Source organism: Triturus cristatus, chromosome 6 (assembly GCF_964204655.1).
Source record: "Triturus cristatus chromosome 6, aTriCri1.1, whole genome shotgun sequence".
NCBI lineage: Eukaryota > Metazoa > Chordata > Amphibia > Caudata > Salamandridae > Triturus > Triturus cristatus.
In genome coordinates, this window is record NC_140589.1 from 518,021,741 (window position 1) to 518,039,186 (window position 17,446).

The 17,446-nt window shown below is 49.0% G+C and overlaps 1 protein-coding gene across 4 annotated transcripts in view; it reads right to left on the reverse strand.

Annotated features, from left to right (window-relative positions):
• The window catches only part of CGAS (cyclic GMP-AMP synthase), a 222,844-nt gene that overhangs the window by 95,782 nt on the left and 109,616 nt on the right, over nt 1–17,446 (reverse strand). For 2 of the 4 annotated variants that reach the window (XM_085610943.1, XM_085610945.1), the window contains exon 4: nt 1,292–1,394. The exons of 1 other annotated variant lie outside the window; for it this stretch is intronic. In XM_085610943.1, the coding sequence (XP_085467069.1) occupies nt 1,292–1,394 (103 nt within the window). The remainder of the gene's footprint in view (nt 1–1,291; nt 1,395–17,446) is intronic. One more of the 4 variants, XM_085610944.1, reaches the window with a different exon arrangement.

The window sequence follows — 17,446 nt, forward strand, 5'->3', positions numbered from 1 at the left end:
ATTTGCCTGTCCAACCTTTATTATTCAAGTCACCGCTTGTGTTGTTTTTTTTTTTTAAGGGCTCACATACATGTTCCCTCCTGTGCCCTTTATTATACCTCAATTGAATCTTAATTTGGTCTTGATGTTTTTGATGTCCATGCATGTTGAGCCTATGCTCAACTGTTCACTGAGAAATAGGACAGTCAAGGCAGTATTCCTCATTGCAATTCTCCTGCGACCTCCATAATCCGCCTTCTTCCCTGACAAACTGGTCCTGAAAAATTGCGCTTACTTTCTTCTGAAGTTAGTCTCGCCCTGCAGGATCAGAGTCCATCACTCTCCCTGCTTTTTTTTGTTTCACCTCATCCCTCTAAGAAGGACAGGCTTCCCCAGGTGGACCCCAAAAGAGCTCCTAGCTTTTACATTAAGCTCAGAAAGAGGCACTGGGTGGATGACCAGGTTTTTATTGGATTTGCCGGTTGTAAGAAGATAAAAACAATTTCAGACGCGAACCATGTCCAGATGAATCGTCCTGTGCATAAAATCCTCCCCAGGGCAAAAAGAAGCCTACTGAGGGCCTTTGGACTCATTACACCACAGGCAAGGCCACAACTATTGAGTTTCGGTGTTAGAATCATCAAGGCTGCTAAATGGGCATCCGTACACACCTTCACCAGACACTAATGTCTCGCCATTCAAGTCTACATTGGGGACCATTTCACCCACACAATCCTGCAGGATTTCCTGGTGTAGTAATGTACTGCTTTGACATCTACTCAAAAAACTTGAAATCTCCAGGTAGAAGCCTCCATCAGCAGAACAAGTTACTTACCTTCAGTAATGCTCTTTCTGGTGGATACTGTAACGGTAGTTTCTTCACTGGTCTTCCTCTTCCCAGTTTTGTGGAGTGGACTAGATCAAATGATGTTATTTTAGGATCAGTATACTGTTTAATGACTAAATTATCAAATTACTTTGTAAAGTGACTTCCGCTCCCGTGGGTGGTGCCTATGGGAGAGCATTACAGAAGGTAAGTACCTTGTTTTTCTATCATAATAGTCACTGCTGCACCTTTAAGAGAAGCTAAACCCCCAACCACATTAGTGATGGAGCTTATGCATTTTTCATCTAAAGGGAAAAAAGCTAAAACGATTATCCAACCAGAAAGTCCTGGAAAACTTCATATTTTACATGTACTGAAACCAAAGTCTGGAAATTATAAAAACATTTTACAGGAATACTTTCCCATTTGTCCCCAACGTATTTAATAGTTTGTCCTATCAGTTTGTCCAGTTTAAAAGCCACTGACCTGCAGCATTTCTGACCATCTTTTTCGCAGCATGTTTTTTTATTACCGTGCTTCATTAAAATGTCCTTTTCAATGTTCGAGAAGGAAAGGCGCCAAGTATCTGCTAAAAGACAAACAATTATGTCTAGTTAGGCTACAAATCGTGTTTCCTCATCTTTACAGAAGTATTAGATTTACTTCTACACCATTTAACACAGTCTCAAACTCTAGTTGCTGTTAAACGTTAGTTCCAGAATGATTATTACCCAGCAAACTGGATAATAATGTTATAACTAATGTTATAGACCTCTGCATGGTGAATGGAACAGTTAGCCACAGAGGGTTGAACTCGTGGATTGCATCAATAGTGAAAACACTAACTGAAGTACTGTAACATGTATTTAAATGTGATGTTTTGTCTGCCCTGCTTTTTTGATCCCTAAAGATTATTGCATTGATAAATCACGAGTAGAGAACAAAAAAAGAGGCCTGCCTTTGGTGGGAAATCCCAGTAATGGTCAACATGTTTTTTCGCGCCTGCTTATGGTCGCGAACAGCCCTCGGTTTACTCATTTACGGCTGAGCAGGGCCTAGGGAGGCACATGATGACCAATGAGCAGGTTTTTTTGCTAGCACCCATGACGCTACGTTAACCATATGAATCTGTAAACAGATGTTGCTAGTACAGCTGCCATTCCTTATTTTTTGAGATGTTGGAGAATAGCAAATGCATCTGAAGGGCTGGAGTGGGTAGGTGGCAGGACAAGCTAGGTGCAGTTTGTACCATGTGCAATCCCTGCTCCCAGAGCAGTTTTCATAAATGCGAAGAATCTCGTCTGAGGGCGGCTATGCTAGTTTGCCATACTCCCAGATGTTTCCACAAGGTCTACACTGACACAAGCTTTATTTTCTGGGTTGTTTATAACCTCTGAGTCTGCATGATGAGGTCAAGTGAAAATCATTGGGCTTCTCATACAGATGCTATTGATGATGTTGTGCAACCCTTGGACACTAAACAGTATGACTTACACTACGAGCTGAAGAAACACTTTTCTAAGAAAAAGTGGAACAGAATGTTCCCTCTTATTACGCAGATAATTAAACCCAAAAAGGTCTCTAAGCCCTGCATAACAAAGGTCAACCCCGACTGAATAAATCTGCCGAGACATGCATACGCTCTATGAACAGATCTTTTTACTGTTCCCGTTTCTGCCAGACTCCTGTCAAGCTAGAAGTGAAAAAATACAAGACCAGAATCAACCTAAGTGGACAGAAACAATATTTGATATTTCCTGCCAGTGGCGCGGATCCGCACACTCCGCCCTGACCGTAGCCTGCAAGGGCTTTGTCTTTGATTGTGGTCAACCTTTGTTCTTTTTTAATCATGATGCAACTCTCAAATTAGAAGTGATTCAACAGTCAAACTCAAAATGATAGTCCGTTCTGGAACCTAAAATGGCAGCTCATGTAACTCTCAAATCTTTTTTGACTTGAGTCACGCACCGATTTTTTGGGTTTTATCCTGGTGTGGGACTGGAATTTTCCATACCTCTGGCTACTACTTACCACTCCTTTACCAAAAAGCACCCATGAGGGTGTCCCACAAAAGCATAGCAATTATTTTTCCAAAGCATGAAACTCTTGAGTCACAGATAGGCAAAAAGTATTGGCTCATATCCAGCTATTCGATCAAGTTACTAACCATTGGAAATGCTCTTTCTAGTGGATACTCTTACTCTGTAATGGCAGATTTCCTTACCTTCAAATATCCACCATCAACTGTAGGCTAGATAACAAAACTAGGTATAAAATCAGTATTAACAAACTTACTATAATGAAATTGGAAAATTTTGTAGTAGCCTGTTGCTAAACTATCATTAGTAAACTTGAAAAAAGACTAAGAACTGTCTTAGTGTAGATAAAAGATACACAAGGCCATAAGTAAAGCATCAATTAATTAAGGCAATGTTTTTACACACTATCTAGAGCCATACCTAGGTGTTATCAGGTTTCTCGATTATTTGAATGTTGTCATATTAAAAAGTCATTGTAATGGATAAAGATAATTCTATTAATTTGTTTGTCCTCGGTCAAGTGTATGTATCCACAGATATGTTTTCAGAGCTGTTTTGTCCACAATTGCCACCTGAGGGCTTGGGTTCCACTAATTCAATTCAATGTTATGTCAGTCTCATTGTAGTTGTAATGGTTCACTTAGGGATCACTGTCTAAGATCAACTGTGCGCTCTGACTTTTTTTTGTATTTCCAACGTTGTTCTCTGTATGTATAACAAAATTACATGGCCATATTTTCTTTGAGAAACTACAGTTGGCATACCAACATAAAGGGCTGTACCATTCACCCTCAAAGAACGCCGTAGGCCTGCTTACCGAATGTGGATAAAATTGGTAGACCTTTGGATACTGAAAAAAACAACTAAATTAGGTCCTTGATACAGTCAAAGGCAGTTAGTCATTAGCTGAAAACTATTATCTAATCAGCTAAGCTTAACACGCAAGCATATGAAAACTTTCATTTAGCAGAGAGATATGGGGGCTGGTTAATCCAGATCTACTGAAGTATCCTTCACGTAATGATAGATCCTAATGGAAATTCTTTATCATATGTGGAGTGAAGTTGTACCCATAATCAGGACATCACTTTGTGTTGTTATGTAGACCCTCGCATACCCTATTGGAGTCATACTTCATCATCGGGTCTCACCCTGTGCCCTAACAACCAAGATAGGCTCGACCATGTTCCAGAGAGCACTTCGGAGAATTTTTCCTGCCAGGGACCTACAAAAAAATACCTTGAAACACCAAAGGTATCCCTTTTAATAGCGGTGTTCCTGGTATAGTTAAAAATCACGTAGAGGGTGTCTATGAAGATAATGGTCCTACACCCTATATATACACTAGTCAACATGTTTCAGCCCCATATCTAATAGGCCAACGGGTCCAGAGCTTTAATCAGGACTCTAAACAAAATATTATGCCCCAGAAAAGTAGTCTTATTTTTTGTGTCAAATCCAACCTATTTATCAAGATTAGACAAACAACATGCAACATATATAGCATGCATACAGGACAAGAGTGCCCTTGTTTTTTACAAAGGATTCCTCTTTTTGGGTTCCTTTAAAAGAAAGGAGATAACAAAAAACATACATCTTTCAAATATTTGTTATGACTTGCTTCACATCCATCATTCTTGCAAGTTTTTCACATCCCCTCTGACGAGTAGACAAACCATGTTTCATATGAAGAACGCAACATATCTACACACGTGTGTCTGTGCATATATATTGACTTGCCAAGTTTGCTCATGCTTGAATTGATGCATTCATGATCGTAACCTGATGGTACATGCCTTAAAGATCCAAGCAAAACCCCTGGTCGTTGACACAATGTCAATGCCAAGTAACTAATTACCCTAGTAGTTGTAGCCTTTGGGCTACACCAGAGACACGAAGAACATGCCCCTGTAGTCACACACTTGGCAGTGGGGATGGGGCATAAGGTAAATGAAATCAAAATGAAGAGAAAAAAATCATATATTGACGCTAGAGCGCACTGCCATCCGCTGGTAGGCGTTGTGTCCACCATTTTCCCCAATGTACTTACTTCGTCAAGGGTAACGTGTCCCGAAACCTACATAGGGCTGATGTAGGAAGACAAATACGGATCGCAAACGCCGAAATTCGCAGAATTTCGACATTTGCAAAGCAACATGTAGGGACAGAAATACGGAATCGCTAATTAAAGAATCGCTAAAAATAAAGGAAAACAGTTTGCGATTCTTTATTCAGCAAATATGCCACACCGACTCACTATTTTGTGAGTCGCTTAATAAGGAATCGCAAAATCAAGTCGCATACCAATGTACATAAACTCGCAAATACCGATTTCATGAAAAATCGCTAATTAGGAGTCGTAAATTAACACGGACTCAAAACAGGTGGTAACCAGGTGCATTGCATATAAACAGCCCCAGAATGCATCTGCGTGAACACAATGGCGGCCCTCTATGTCACTGCAAGGCGGATGCGGATGCAAGCTGCAGCACTGAGGATCTGTAGATGACAGGAACACGTATACAGATTGCGCATCACACTATTCCAACTGACAGAGTCAGAAATCCATGAGAGGTACAGGCTTCACCCCACCACCATCCTAGACCTGATAAGCGACCCGCACCCACTCCTGGAGCACCAGACACCAAGGGCGCATGCAATATCTCCACATGTACAGGTCCTCTGTTGCCTGCACCTACTAGCATCCAGCAGTTACCAGGGGGTAATAACTGTGGCTTTTGGTGTCTCACAGAGTTGCCTGTCACTCTTTTTCAACACATTCCTGGATGCCATGATGCAAAGAATGCACCACTACATCCGGTTCCCCAGCACATAGGCGGAACTGCATAAGACAAAGATGGACTTTTATCAGAAGGCCCAGTTCCCACATGTAATAGGGTGCATTGACAGGACACATACCAATCTGCCCCCCCCTCTGCTACTGAGTACATCTACCGTAACCACAAATCTACACATTCAATAAACGTACAGGTCATATGTGATGCGTCTCACATCATTACCGACATCGTTGCTAAATTTCCTGGGAGCGTTCATGATTCCTACATCTTCAGAAACAGTGGGATCTACACCCGTCTTGCTGAGGGTGAATTTGGAGAAGGATACCTGCTAGGTAAATCTATGTGACACACCCCGATGTATACCTTTGGTGTATCCATTGCTGACTGTGAATAATCTTTCTTCCTTTTACACTCAGGTGATAGCGCATATGTGGTGCGTGCATTTATCCTGACTCCATACCTCAACCCATCCACCCCAAGTGAAAGGAGATTTAATGTTGCCCATAAATCTATGCGGAATGTTGTGGAGCGTACATTTGGACTCCTGAAAATCAGGATCTGCTGCCTCCACAAAAGTGGATGGGCACGGCAGTACCGACCGCTGATCTGCTGCAAAATAATAGCTACATCTCCCATGCTGCATAACCTGGCCACAAAGATGGGAACACCCGTGGAAATCACTGAATCAGAGGATGAGGGTGAGGATTGTCCACAGCCACAGCACAGCGCTGTAGGTGTTGCAGCAGCACTAGATGGGCGACACAGACGGGCTGCGATCACACACAACTATTTCTGAGTAAGTAATGAGATCAAGCAAGTAAATGCAATTGTGTTACGGTGTTTTATTGACCTTCAGTCAGGCAATAGGACAGCACACCGCCGCACCATGAAGGCCTCACTGTGCCTCAACAACCCCAGCATGGCATAGATACTCTCCATGTAAATTTCCAAATCCCATCATTTGGTCAAATGGGTTACTTCATTCAACTCCCAATGTCAGGTGATGCCTGGTATTATTTTCTGCGCCCACGCGCAGCACTGCTGCGTTCACTAGGCACACTGTCCTCCCTAGAGGTCTGTCCTGCTGCTGGTCCGTGCCTTCCACTGCGCCTCCTGGACTCTTGTATCGGGGGGCTTGTTGCCTCCTCACTTTTCCCCCCCATCCCGCGATCCTGTGGCAGCGATTTGTGTGGTCTGTAGCACTTCCAAGAAACTGGTGACTGTGACAAACCCCCTTGCGATTTCACGGCTGCAGTTGGACATCTCTAACTGCATGGCCACCGAGCGCCTGCTAAGGACAGAGGTGGCAGTGCATAGCCGGTTCACCGCCTTTGTGTAACCATCCATTCTCCGTCTGTCCCTGCGCCTTGCCCCACATTCGTTGTCCATCTTGCTGCACAACAGTCTAACAGCCTCTGCCATATCCCGCATGCCCTCAGCCACGGTGTTGTTAAGGCAGTATATGCCCTCCTTCATGTCCAGCATGTTTTTGTTAAGGGCCACTGTTAGAAAAACCCCACTCCCACACCGGAAGGGTGGTGGTGGTGTTCTCCCAGACACGCTGTGGTAGCTTGGCTCGAGCGGTAAGGAAGGCACCGTGTTAAGCCTACGACATACCCACACAATAACCATGCGTGCATCCGTTCCAAAAACGACACTACACCTTAAAAATTATGAAAATATCTCTGTGTTTATCTTCTTTTCTCTTAGTTGCTGATTGAATAAATAATAATACAATCACAGTACACAAGCTTCTCCTTAAAAAGTGCAGGTCAAATAAATAGTAACACTTTACAGGTGTAATAAATAGGATCAGGTCAAATAAATACTGTGAGGGAATAAATACTGTACAGGAATAAGTTAGCTCAGGACAATAAATACATTACAGGAATAACTTAGATAAATACAATAAATACAGTACCCTCAATAAATAATATCAGCCAACCATGACATTTGTAGAATCAGATCACATTTAAAATACTATGGGCTGATTTGGCCCAGTCACAGCTTGTGGTTAGGTGGATGGCCTGTGGGTGTCTCACCTAGCTTGGGTAAGGCTGAGGCTAAAACTGAGGTAGATCAAGGGTAATCTAGGAATCTGGCTCTCCCAAACTACACAACCCCTCACACAGGTCACTGTATCAGTCTCAGTCCACCCCTGGCACTTTCAGGCTGGTTCTAACACCTCTGTATCCCTTAGGATGGTCTCTTAGAGCTCCACAGGGCTTTAGGCGCCCTCTATTCCACTTACTGCCCTTTTTATGAAGCTCCGACGCCGCTGGAGTCGTGTCGACGCCGTGAGGCGGCTCCGGTTCGATGTCGGCGGCCTCGGCGCAATGTCAGTTCTTGACGACGTCGATAGGCGGCTCCGGTTCGATGTCGGCGGCCTCGGCTCGATGTCGATCTCCGATTCGATGACGTCGGGCAGTCTTGGCTCGATGTCGACTTCGGGCAGCTCCGGTTCGATGTCGGCGGCCTCGGCTCGATGTCGACCTCCGATTCGATGACGTCGGGCTGTCTTGGCTCGATGTCGACTTCCGCCGGCTCCGGAGTGCGACCTCCACTCCCGACCTCCGGCACGATTCTCTTCAGGTTCCGGCGACTCCGGAGTGCGACCTCCACTCCCGACCTCCGGCACGATTCTCTTCAGGTTCCGGCGACTCCGGAGTGCGATCTCCACTCCCGACCTCCGGCACGCTTCACCTCGGTCTCCGGCGACTCCGGAGGGCGGACTTCACTCCCCCGTCGACGCCGCTCACTTGACCTCAGGTGTCTTCCTCCTCGACCTCTGGTACTCTCCACGACCTCCGTCGGCGCCCTTTCTCGACCTCTGGCGGCTCCGGGTACGACGTCTGCTTTCCAGTCAGCGCCGCTTCTCCACCTCGGGCTCCAGGTCTCAGGCTTCTCGACGTCAGACTCCAGGGAAACCAATAAACCGGTCCGATTCTTGCTTTTCTTTACTGCTAAGGCCTGTTCCTGCTGTCCAGGTCCTTAAGCTGGTTTTTCTTGCTTTTTCCCACACAGGGCTCCAGGCTGGGCTCAGTCAGTAGGGACTAGTATCAAGGGTGGGTTTATGGACCCCCCTCCAGGCACAAGTTTCCACCCCTGCTGCCTCACTCCTTCCTCCTTCAGGTTTCTGCTGCTCTCTCTTCACCAGTCAGGTGCCAACTGCCAGCTCCAACTGTCAACTCTGGCTTTAGCTTCCCAACATTCTAAACCGCCTCCAACTGTCACAGGGTTCTGGAATGTTCTGGAAGGTGCTGGTAGGTTCCAGTGGGTTCTGATGAGGTCACAGGTGGCCACCATTTTGTGCTCCAGGCCCTCAGACAGAAGTTCCAGGGGTAGGTAAAATGGCTCCCTGAATCTGCATCAATACGAAAAAGTCTGGTGGTTCCCAAAAAGGAAAAATACTAACAGGGTTTGAGGCAAAAGTGGGACAAAATAAATAATGATGAGGAGGGACCACCCAAAGGGCTGACAGGTCTAACACGCGTCCCCCCCCAGCTGAAAGTGGGGAGAGCTACCCAACCCCTTGGGAGTTCTCATCACTAAGGCGGAAATACCTTGAGAGACCGTCTGCATTGGCGTGGTCCACTCCAGGCCGATGTTCCACCTGAAAGTCCATTCCCTGTAGGGAAATAGACCACCTCAACAACTTGGGATTCTCACCCTTCATCTGCATCAGCCAACGAAGGGGTCTGTGGTCGGTCTGAACCAGGAAGTGCGAGCCAAACAGGTATGGCCGCAACTTCTTCAGAGCACATACCACTGCAAAGGCTTCACGCTCTATTGCACTCCACTTCTGTTCCCTGGGAAGTAGTCTCCGGGATAGGAAGACCACGGGTTGATCCAGACCCTCTTCATTGAGTTGCGATAACACTGCCCCAATGCCATGTTCTGATGCATCTGTCTGGACAATGAACTCCTTGGAAAAGTCTGGGGCCCTTAAGACCGGGGCCTCGCACATGGCTTGCTTCAGCTTCACAAAGGCCTGCTGACAAGCCTCCGTCCAGACTACCCGTCGAGGTTGTTTCTTGGTCGTAAGCTCCGTGAGGGGGGCTACGATGGTACCGTATCCCTTCACGAAGCGGCGGTAGTATCCCGTGAGGCCCAGAAAAGCTCGGACCTCAGTCTGTGTCTTGGGGGGTTCCCAGGCCATGATGGCCTCGATCTTCGCCTGGAGGGGTTGCACCGCTCCCCTACCCACCAAGTGTCCAAGGTACACTACCGACCCCTGCCCGATCTGGCACTTGCTGGCCTGGATCGTTAACCCAGCTTGTCTCAGGGCCTGGAGAACAGCTTGCAGGTGACGCAAGTGATCCTCCCAGCTGTTACTGAAGACGGCTATGTCATCCAGATAAGCAGCAGAGAAACTCTCCATTCCGGTGAGGATCTGGTTTACCAGGCGCTGAAACGTGGCAGGTGCGTTCTTGAGCCCAAAGGGCATCACACAGAACTGGTAGTGGCCATTGGGCGTGGAGAAGGCTGACCTTTCCCTTGCTCCATCAGTCAAAGAGATCTGCCAGTACCCAGAAGTAAGGTCAAAGGTACTTAGATATTGGGCAGCTCCCAGCCGGTCAATCAATTCATCCGCCCTAGGGATCGGATGAGCATCAGTTTTGGTTACTGAATTCAGTCCCCGGTAGTCCACACAGAACCTCAGTTCCGGTTGGGCACCCGGTGGTGCAGCTTTTGGTACTAACACCACCGGACTGGACCAGGGGCTGCTAGAAGGTTCGATCACTCCTAGCTCCAGCATCTTAGTGACTTCACTGTTAATGCTGGCCTTCACCTTGTCTGACATCCGGTAGATCTTGGACTTCACAGGTGGGCTGTCTCCTGTGTCCACGTCATGGACGCACAGGTGAGTCCTACCCGGAACAAGGGAGAACAACGAAGAGTACTGTCCCAGGACCTGGTGGCAGTCCTCCTGCTGTTCAGGAGTTAGAGATGGGGAGAGAATCACTCCCTCCACCGACCCATCCTTTTCTTGAGACGCAAACAAATCGGGGAGAGGCTCGCTTTCCGCGTCCTCTGCTCCGTCAGTCACCATCATCAAGATGACTTCGGGCCTCTCGTGGTGGGGTTTGAGGCGGTTGACGTGCAGCACCCGTAGGGGCTGACGAGGGGTCTTCAGGTCCACCAAGTAGGTAGCCTTACCCTTCTTCTCCAACACCTCAAAGGGTCCTGACCAGCGATCCTGGAGGGCACTAAGCTCTCCTGGTTCGATCACCCACACCTTCTGGCCAGGCTCCAACTCCACCGGGTGAGCATTGTGGTCATACCACGCCTTCATCACTGCTTGGCTGGCTTCCAAGTTGTCAGAAGCTTGCTTCCACAACTTAGCCATTTGGCTCCGGAAGGCCAGCATGTAGCTCACCACGTCCTGGGGAAGCTTCCTGGGAGTTCTCTCCCATCCGTCTCTCACCAGGTTGAGAGGTCCACGTACAGGGTGCCCATACAAAAGCTCGAAGGGGCTGAAGCCCACTCCCTTCTGTGGCACTTCCCTGTAGGAAAACAATAGACAGGGTAGGAGTACGTCCCATTTCCTCCGCAGGCTTTCAGGCAGACTTCTGATCATGCCTTTCAAGGTTTTGTTAAACCTCTCCACCAGACCATTGGTCTGGGGGTGGTAAGGAGTTGTGAACCGGTAGGTCACTCCACACTCCTTCCACATGGCTCGCATGTACGCTGACATGAAGTTGGTCCCCCTGTCGGACACAACTTCCTTGGGAAAACCCACTCGGGTAAAGATTCCCATCAGGGCCCTAGCCACAACAGGTGCTGTTATGGTCCTCAGAGGTATTGCCTCTGGGTACCGTGTGGCATGATCCACCAGAACCAGGATAAACCTGTGACCAGCTGTAGTAGGTGGATCTAACGGACCCACAATGTCGATGCCCACCCTTTCAAAGGGGGTGCTAACGACAGGAAGTGGTTCCAGGGGAGCTTTCAGCTTCACCCCTGTTTTCCCACTGGCTTGGCAAGACACACATGTCCGGCAGTAGGTATCGGACGACACTTTCATTTGAGGCCAATAAAAGTGTGGGACAAGACGGGCGAAGGTCTTGTCTTGCCCCAGGTGTCCTGCCAATGGGATCTCGTGAGCCAACTCCAGTAGGAAGGCTCGATAACGTTGAGGGACTACCAAGGCTCGTGACGATCCATGTAGGGGTGCCTTGGGTTCACTGTAGAGGAGGCCATCCTCCCAGTAAACACTGTAGTTCCCTTCAACGTTCCCTGCTGCCTGGGATTCGGCCTGTCGCCTCAGCCCCTCAAGGGTAGGGCACTCCCTCTGGCCCTGGCAGAATTCCTCCCTGGATGGGCCTCCCTCCACGTGCCACTCGGCCGGGATGGGTAGGTCCTCCAGTTCGGTAACATCCCCGACCGCAGACTCCTGGTCCACCACCTCCGGTGGCCTATCCGTCCTACGGGGTGCGGACGCCGAGGCAGGCTCCTCCTGTCCTCGGTTCTTCCCTTGACTGGCAGCTGGCTGGGCCTTTGTTCCAGGCTCCAGCCGAAACGAACTCCCTCTCCGGGTAGTCGCGGACCTTGTGCTCACACAGGCCCAGTCAGGTGTACCCAGCATCTCAGTATGAGTCCGGTATTCCACCTCCTTCCAAGCATTGTGCTCCATGTCATTCCCCAGCAGACAATCAACTGGCACGGCAGGGCTTACGGCAACTCGAAGTGAACCTGCAACCCCCTCCCATTCAAAGGGAACCTCGGCCACCGGATAGTGGCCTGTTCTGCCGTCAGCCATCGCGGCTGGGTGGAGTACATCGGGAATTACCTGCTCTGGAGACACCAGTTGGCTACGTACCATAGTCATACTGGCTCCTGTGTCTCTCAGAGCCTCCCCTCTTTGGCCGTTGATGGTGACCCACTGCCCATACTTTACGGTATTTGCGGGCACCTGGATCTTAGGAACCATCTCCCGTTCTTCCAGGGACACTAAAGTGACACCCGCCCACTCCCTTCCCTTAATTAAAGGCATCTCCTCCCCGAGCACTACACTAGCTACTCCGGGGGTCTTTCCTCCAATGGGAGGGGGTGGTCGTTTCGGGCACTTCGCGTCTCCCTTGTAGTGTCCAACGCCACCGCACTCGTAGCAATGGACAACCCTTGGCTGCTGACTCTGGCCAGGATTAGGGTTTCTGGGTGGGTTAGCCCTAGGGGTGAATCCTGTTCCCTTCCCTTGGAAGTTATTTTGGGGGCCTTTGGAGAACTCCTTTTTCTTTTCCCCTCCCTCTTTCTTCTGGGGGGCGCCCTGTCCGGCCTTTTGAGTATCCCCTCCAGTCCCCCTTGTGGACACCCGGGTACTAGCCCAAATGTCCGCCTCCTCAGCAAGCTTCCGGGGATTGGTCAGCTTGCTATCCACCAGGTGTTGACGCAGTTCAGGGAAACATTTTTCGAGCAGGTGTTCCTTCAGTACTAAATCAAACAACCCCTCGTAGTTCCTCACTTCACTGCCCTGAATCCAACCCTCTAGTGCCTTCTTTGCATAGTCCAGGAAGTCCACCCAATTCTGTGTGCCCAGTTTGTGACTACTCCGGAACTTCTGTCTGTACTTTTCGGGTGTTAGTCCAAACTTTCTTATGAGCGCCACCTTCATGGTGGGGTAGTGGGTCTGCTCATCCTCCTCTAGGGCCAATAAAGCATCCCTATCAGCTGGAGGCATGTACTTGTACAATCCCGCTCCCCAGTACTTCTCTGGAACCCCATGGGCCCTTAACGGGACCTCATAGGCAGCTAGCCACTTGGCAATATCGTCGCCCACTCCATAGCTAGCTACTATGTCCTTTGGCAGGTAGGGTTTGGGTTCCCTGGTGAACTCTCTTTCTTGGTCTTTGCTGCCACCATTAGGAACAGTTTGTGCCCCGATTCTTAGGATCTGAAGATCTATCTCTTTCAGCCTTAACTCATGAGCCATCCTCTGTTCCTCCTTCTCTTTCTCCAGCCTTGCTAAGTCCCATGTGAGCTGTCTTTTCTCCCTCCGGTCTGTTAACTCCACTTCAGACAAGCCACCGCTAGAGGCACTGCTGCCCTTCCTGGAAATGGTTCTGGGCCCCGCTACTAGGTTCCCCACCTCAGGTTGGTACATCCCAGCCCCCTCGCTGTCAGGCTCTCCATCCCTGTCTTCCTCCTCAGCCTTGCTTTCTCGTCGTGCCTCCCCCCAAGCCCTTAAGCTGGTTTGGAGTGCACCCTTCTTTGCTCCTGGGGGACAATACACCCCCTCCCGCTGACAAAACTCCCTGAGTTGGGCCACAGTGTACGTTTCTAGGTCTTCTAGCACAAACTCCATTTTGCCCACTCAGAACAGAAGACAGGTTTTTGCAGAAGCAATGCAGGGGGGTACCTTTAATAATACCTCCTCCCACCACCAGAGTAAATTTGGAAAAAACAAAAACTCACAATTAGGAAGGCCGCTTTGAGAAAACTCCAGGTGTAGGCCTATGGACTACCCACAGTTATTGTCGAGTATACGTAGGCACAGCTCTATCCCGCCGCTGAACACCAATTATGTTGGAAAAACCCCACTCCCACACCGGAAAGGGTGGTGGTAACGGAGTCTCTCCAGACATACACAGTGGTAGCTTGGCTCGAGTGGTCAGGGGTCAGGCACCGTGTTAAGCCTACGACATACCCACACAATAACCATGCGTGCATCCGTTCCAAAAACGACACTACACCTTAAAAATTATGAAAATATCTCTGTGTTTATCTTCTTTTCTCTTAGTTGCTGATTGAATAAATAATAATACAATCACAGTACACAAGCTTCTCCTTAAAAAGTGCAGGTCAAATAAATAGTAACACTTTACAGGTGTAATAAATAGGATCAGGTCAAATAAATACTGTGAGGGAATAAATACTGTACAGGAATAAGTTAGCTCAGGACAATAAATACATTACAGGAATAACTTAGATAAATACAATAAATACAGTACCCTCAATAAATAATATCAGCCAACCATGACATTTGTAGAATCAGATCACATTTAAAATACTATGGGCTGATTTGGCCCAGTCACAGCTTGTGGTTAGGTGGATGGCCTGTGGGTGTCTCACCTAGCTTGGGTAAGGCTGAGGCTAAAACTGAGGTAGATCAAGGGTAATCTAGGAATCTGGCTCTCCCAAACTACACAACCCCTCACACAGGTCACTGTATCAGTCTCAGTCCACCCCTGGCACTTTCAGGCTGGTTCTAACACCTCTTTATCCCTTAGGATGGTCTCTTAGAGCTCCACAGGGCTTTAGGCGCCCTCTATTCCACTTACTGCCCTTTTTATGAAGCTCCGACGCCGCTGGAGTCGTGTCGACGCCGTGAGGCGGCTCCGGTTCGATGTCGGCGGCCTCGGCGCAATGTCAGTTCTTGACGACGTCGATAGGCGGCTCCGGTTCGATGTCGGCGGCCTCGGCTCGATGTCGATCTCCGATTCGATGACGTCGGGCAGTCTTGGCTCGATGTCGACTTCGGGCAGCTCCGGTTCGATGTCGGCGGCCTCGGCTCGATGTCGACCTCCGATTCGATGACGTCGGGCTGTCTTGGCTCGATGTCGACTTCCGCCGGCTCCGGAGTGCGACCTCCACTCCCGACCTCCGGCACGATTCTCTTCAGGTTCCGGCGACTCCGGAGTGCGACCTCCACTCCCGACCTCCGGCACGATTCTCTTCAGGTTCCGGTGACTCCGGAGTGCGATCTCCACTCCCGACCTCCGGCACGCTTCACCTCGGTCTCCGGCGACTCCGGAGGGCGGACTTCACTCCCCCGTCGACGCCGCTCACTTGACCTTAGGTGTCTTCCTCCTCGACCTCTGGTACTCTCCACGACCTCCGTCGGCGCCCTTTCTCGACCTCTGGCGGCTCCGGGTACGACGTCTGCTTTCCAGTCAGCGCCGCTTCTCCACCTCGGGCTCCAGGTCTCAGGCTTCTCGACGTCAGACTTCAGGGAAACCAATAAACAGGTCCGATTCTTGCTTTTCTTTACTGCTAAGGCCTGTTCCTGCTGTCCAGGTCCTTAAGCTGGTTTTTCTTGCTTTTTCCCACACAGGGCTCCAGGCTGGGCTCAGTCAGTAGGGACTAGTATCAAGGGTGGGTTTATGGACCCCACTACAGGCACAAGTTTCCACCCCTGCTGCCTCACTCCTTCCTCCTTCAGGTTTCTGCTGCTCTCTCTTCACCAGTCAGGTGCCAACTGCCAGCTCCAACTGTCAACTCTGGCTTTAGCTTCCCAACATTCTAAACCGCCTCCAACTGTCACAGGGTTCTGGAATGTTCTGGAAGGTGCTGGTAGGTTCCAGTGGGTTCTGATGAGGTCACAGGTGGCCACCATTTTGTGCTCCAGGCCCTCAGACAGAAGTTCCAGGGGTAGGTAAAATGGCTCCCTGAATCTGCATCAATACGAAAAAGTCTGGTGGTTCCCAAAAAGGAAAAATACTAACAGGGTTTGAGGCAAAAGTGGGACAAAATAAATAATGATGAGGAGGGACCACCCAAAGGGCTGACAGGTCTAACAGCCACCATCTGGCATTGCATTGACTGCATTGTTTTACCTTGCAGCCGCTGCACCTTCAGCATCTCCCCCTCCAGACCTGCAAAAACACTGAACTCATCTCCCTGTGCATCAGGACTATGTGTCCTTTGTCGGCGTTGTCGGGCACCTGTGTGGCTCACTGTATACCTCCTGGCTCTTGGTGGTGGTGGTGTGACCTCAGCAGGTGACAGGGCCTCCTCATCCTGGGTGTTGGGCTCCCTGGGTGCCTCTTCTGTCTCCCCTTCTGCAGCCTGGCGCGCTGGGTCACCCGAGGATACAGAATGTCCATTTACTCACTTGTCTAGCAGCATTAGCTATTCAATAAATTTCATGACTGCCAATCAAACTGACTGTCCCCCGCTTGCTTATTTACTGATGTGTGTGACATGCATTTGGGGTCAGTGGACTTACTGTTATGCTATGTGTTAATTGGGACTACATCTCCCATGATGCATTGCTGTTTTTTTGCAAATCATGGACTGGAGTGGGAATCATACTGGGTCATTGGGGATTGGGGTTAGGTCGAGGGGGGCACAGCATGCTGTGCATGCATCTTACCTTGTCTGTTGGCACCTCTGGCAGAGCTGTCCGCGTCTCTGATGCCAGTGACACTCTCAGGCTGGAGGGTGGACTCCACCAATTGTTCCAAGGGAGTTGGCACAGGCGCAGTAGATGTCCCGCCACCTGTCTAATTGGCTTGTTTGAGCCGGTCGCCCACCCACGTTTGCGAAGGTCATACCAGCGCTTCTTAAGTTAGTCTATAGAGCGCTGGGTGACGCCCATGGCATCGATTTTTTCCTGGCTCACAAGCCAAATTTTTCTTTTCTGTGGTTCAGGAACGTGCAGGGATTTTTTTAACCGAAGAGCTGGTCATGATCCTTCACCACCTCCTCAATTAGTACCTCCAACTCCCTCTCACTAAATTTGTGTTTCCTCTTCCTCTCACCGACCTCCTTTCCCTTCTCCTGTGTGTCCATGGTTGTTTTGGGTGTCTGCAAGGTGGTTGCTGTGCAGCTCCTGGGTGTTTGGTTCTGCTCCCTGCCTCTCACACAGCTTCAGGCTCAGTGTAACAGCATGTGTCAGCCCACTTCCTGGTTGTGATGTCATCAGGATGCACCGGATTGGCTGATTCACTAATTAGCGATTTTTTTGAAATAGCGGATTAAGTTAATACCGATTCGGTAATGCGAAACCGCTAAACCAATTCGGTAATGCGAAATCGGTATTTATTTTAGCGAATCGTTATCTTTTAGCGTTTTTTTTATCT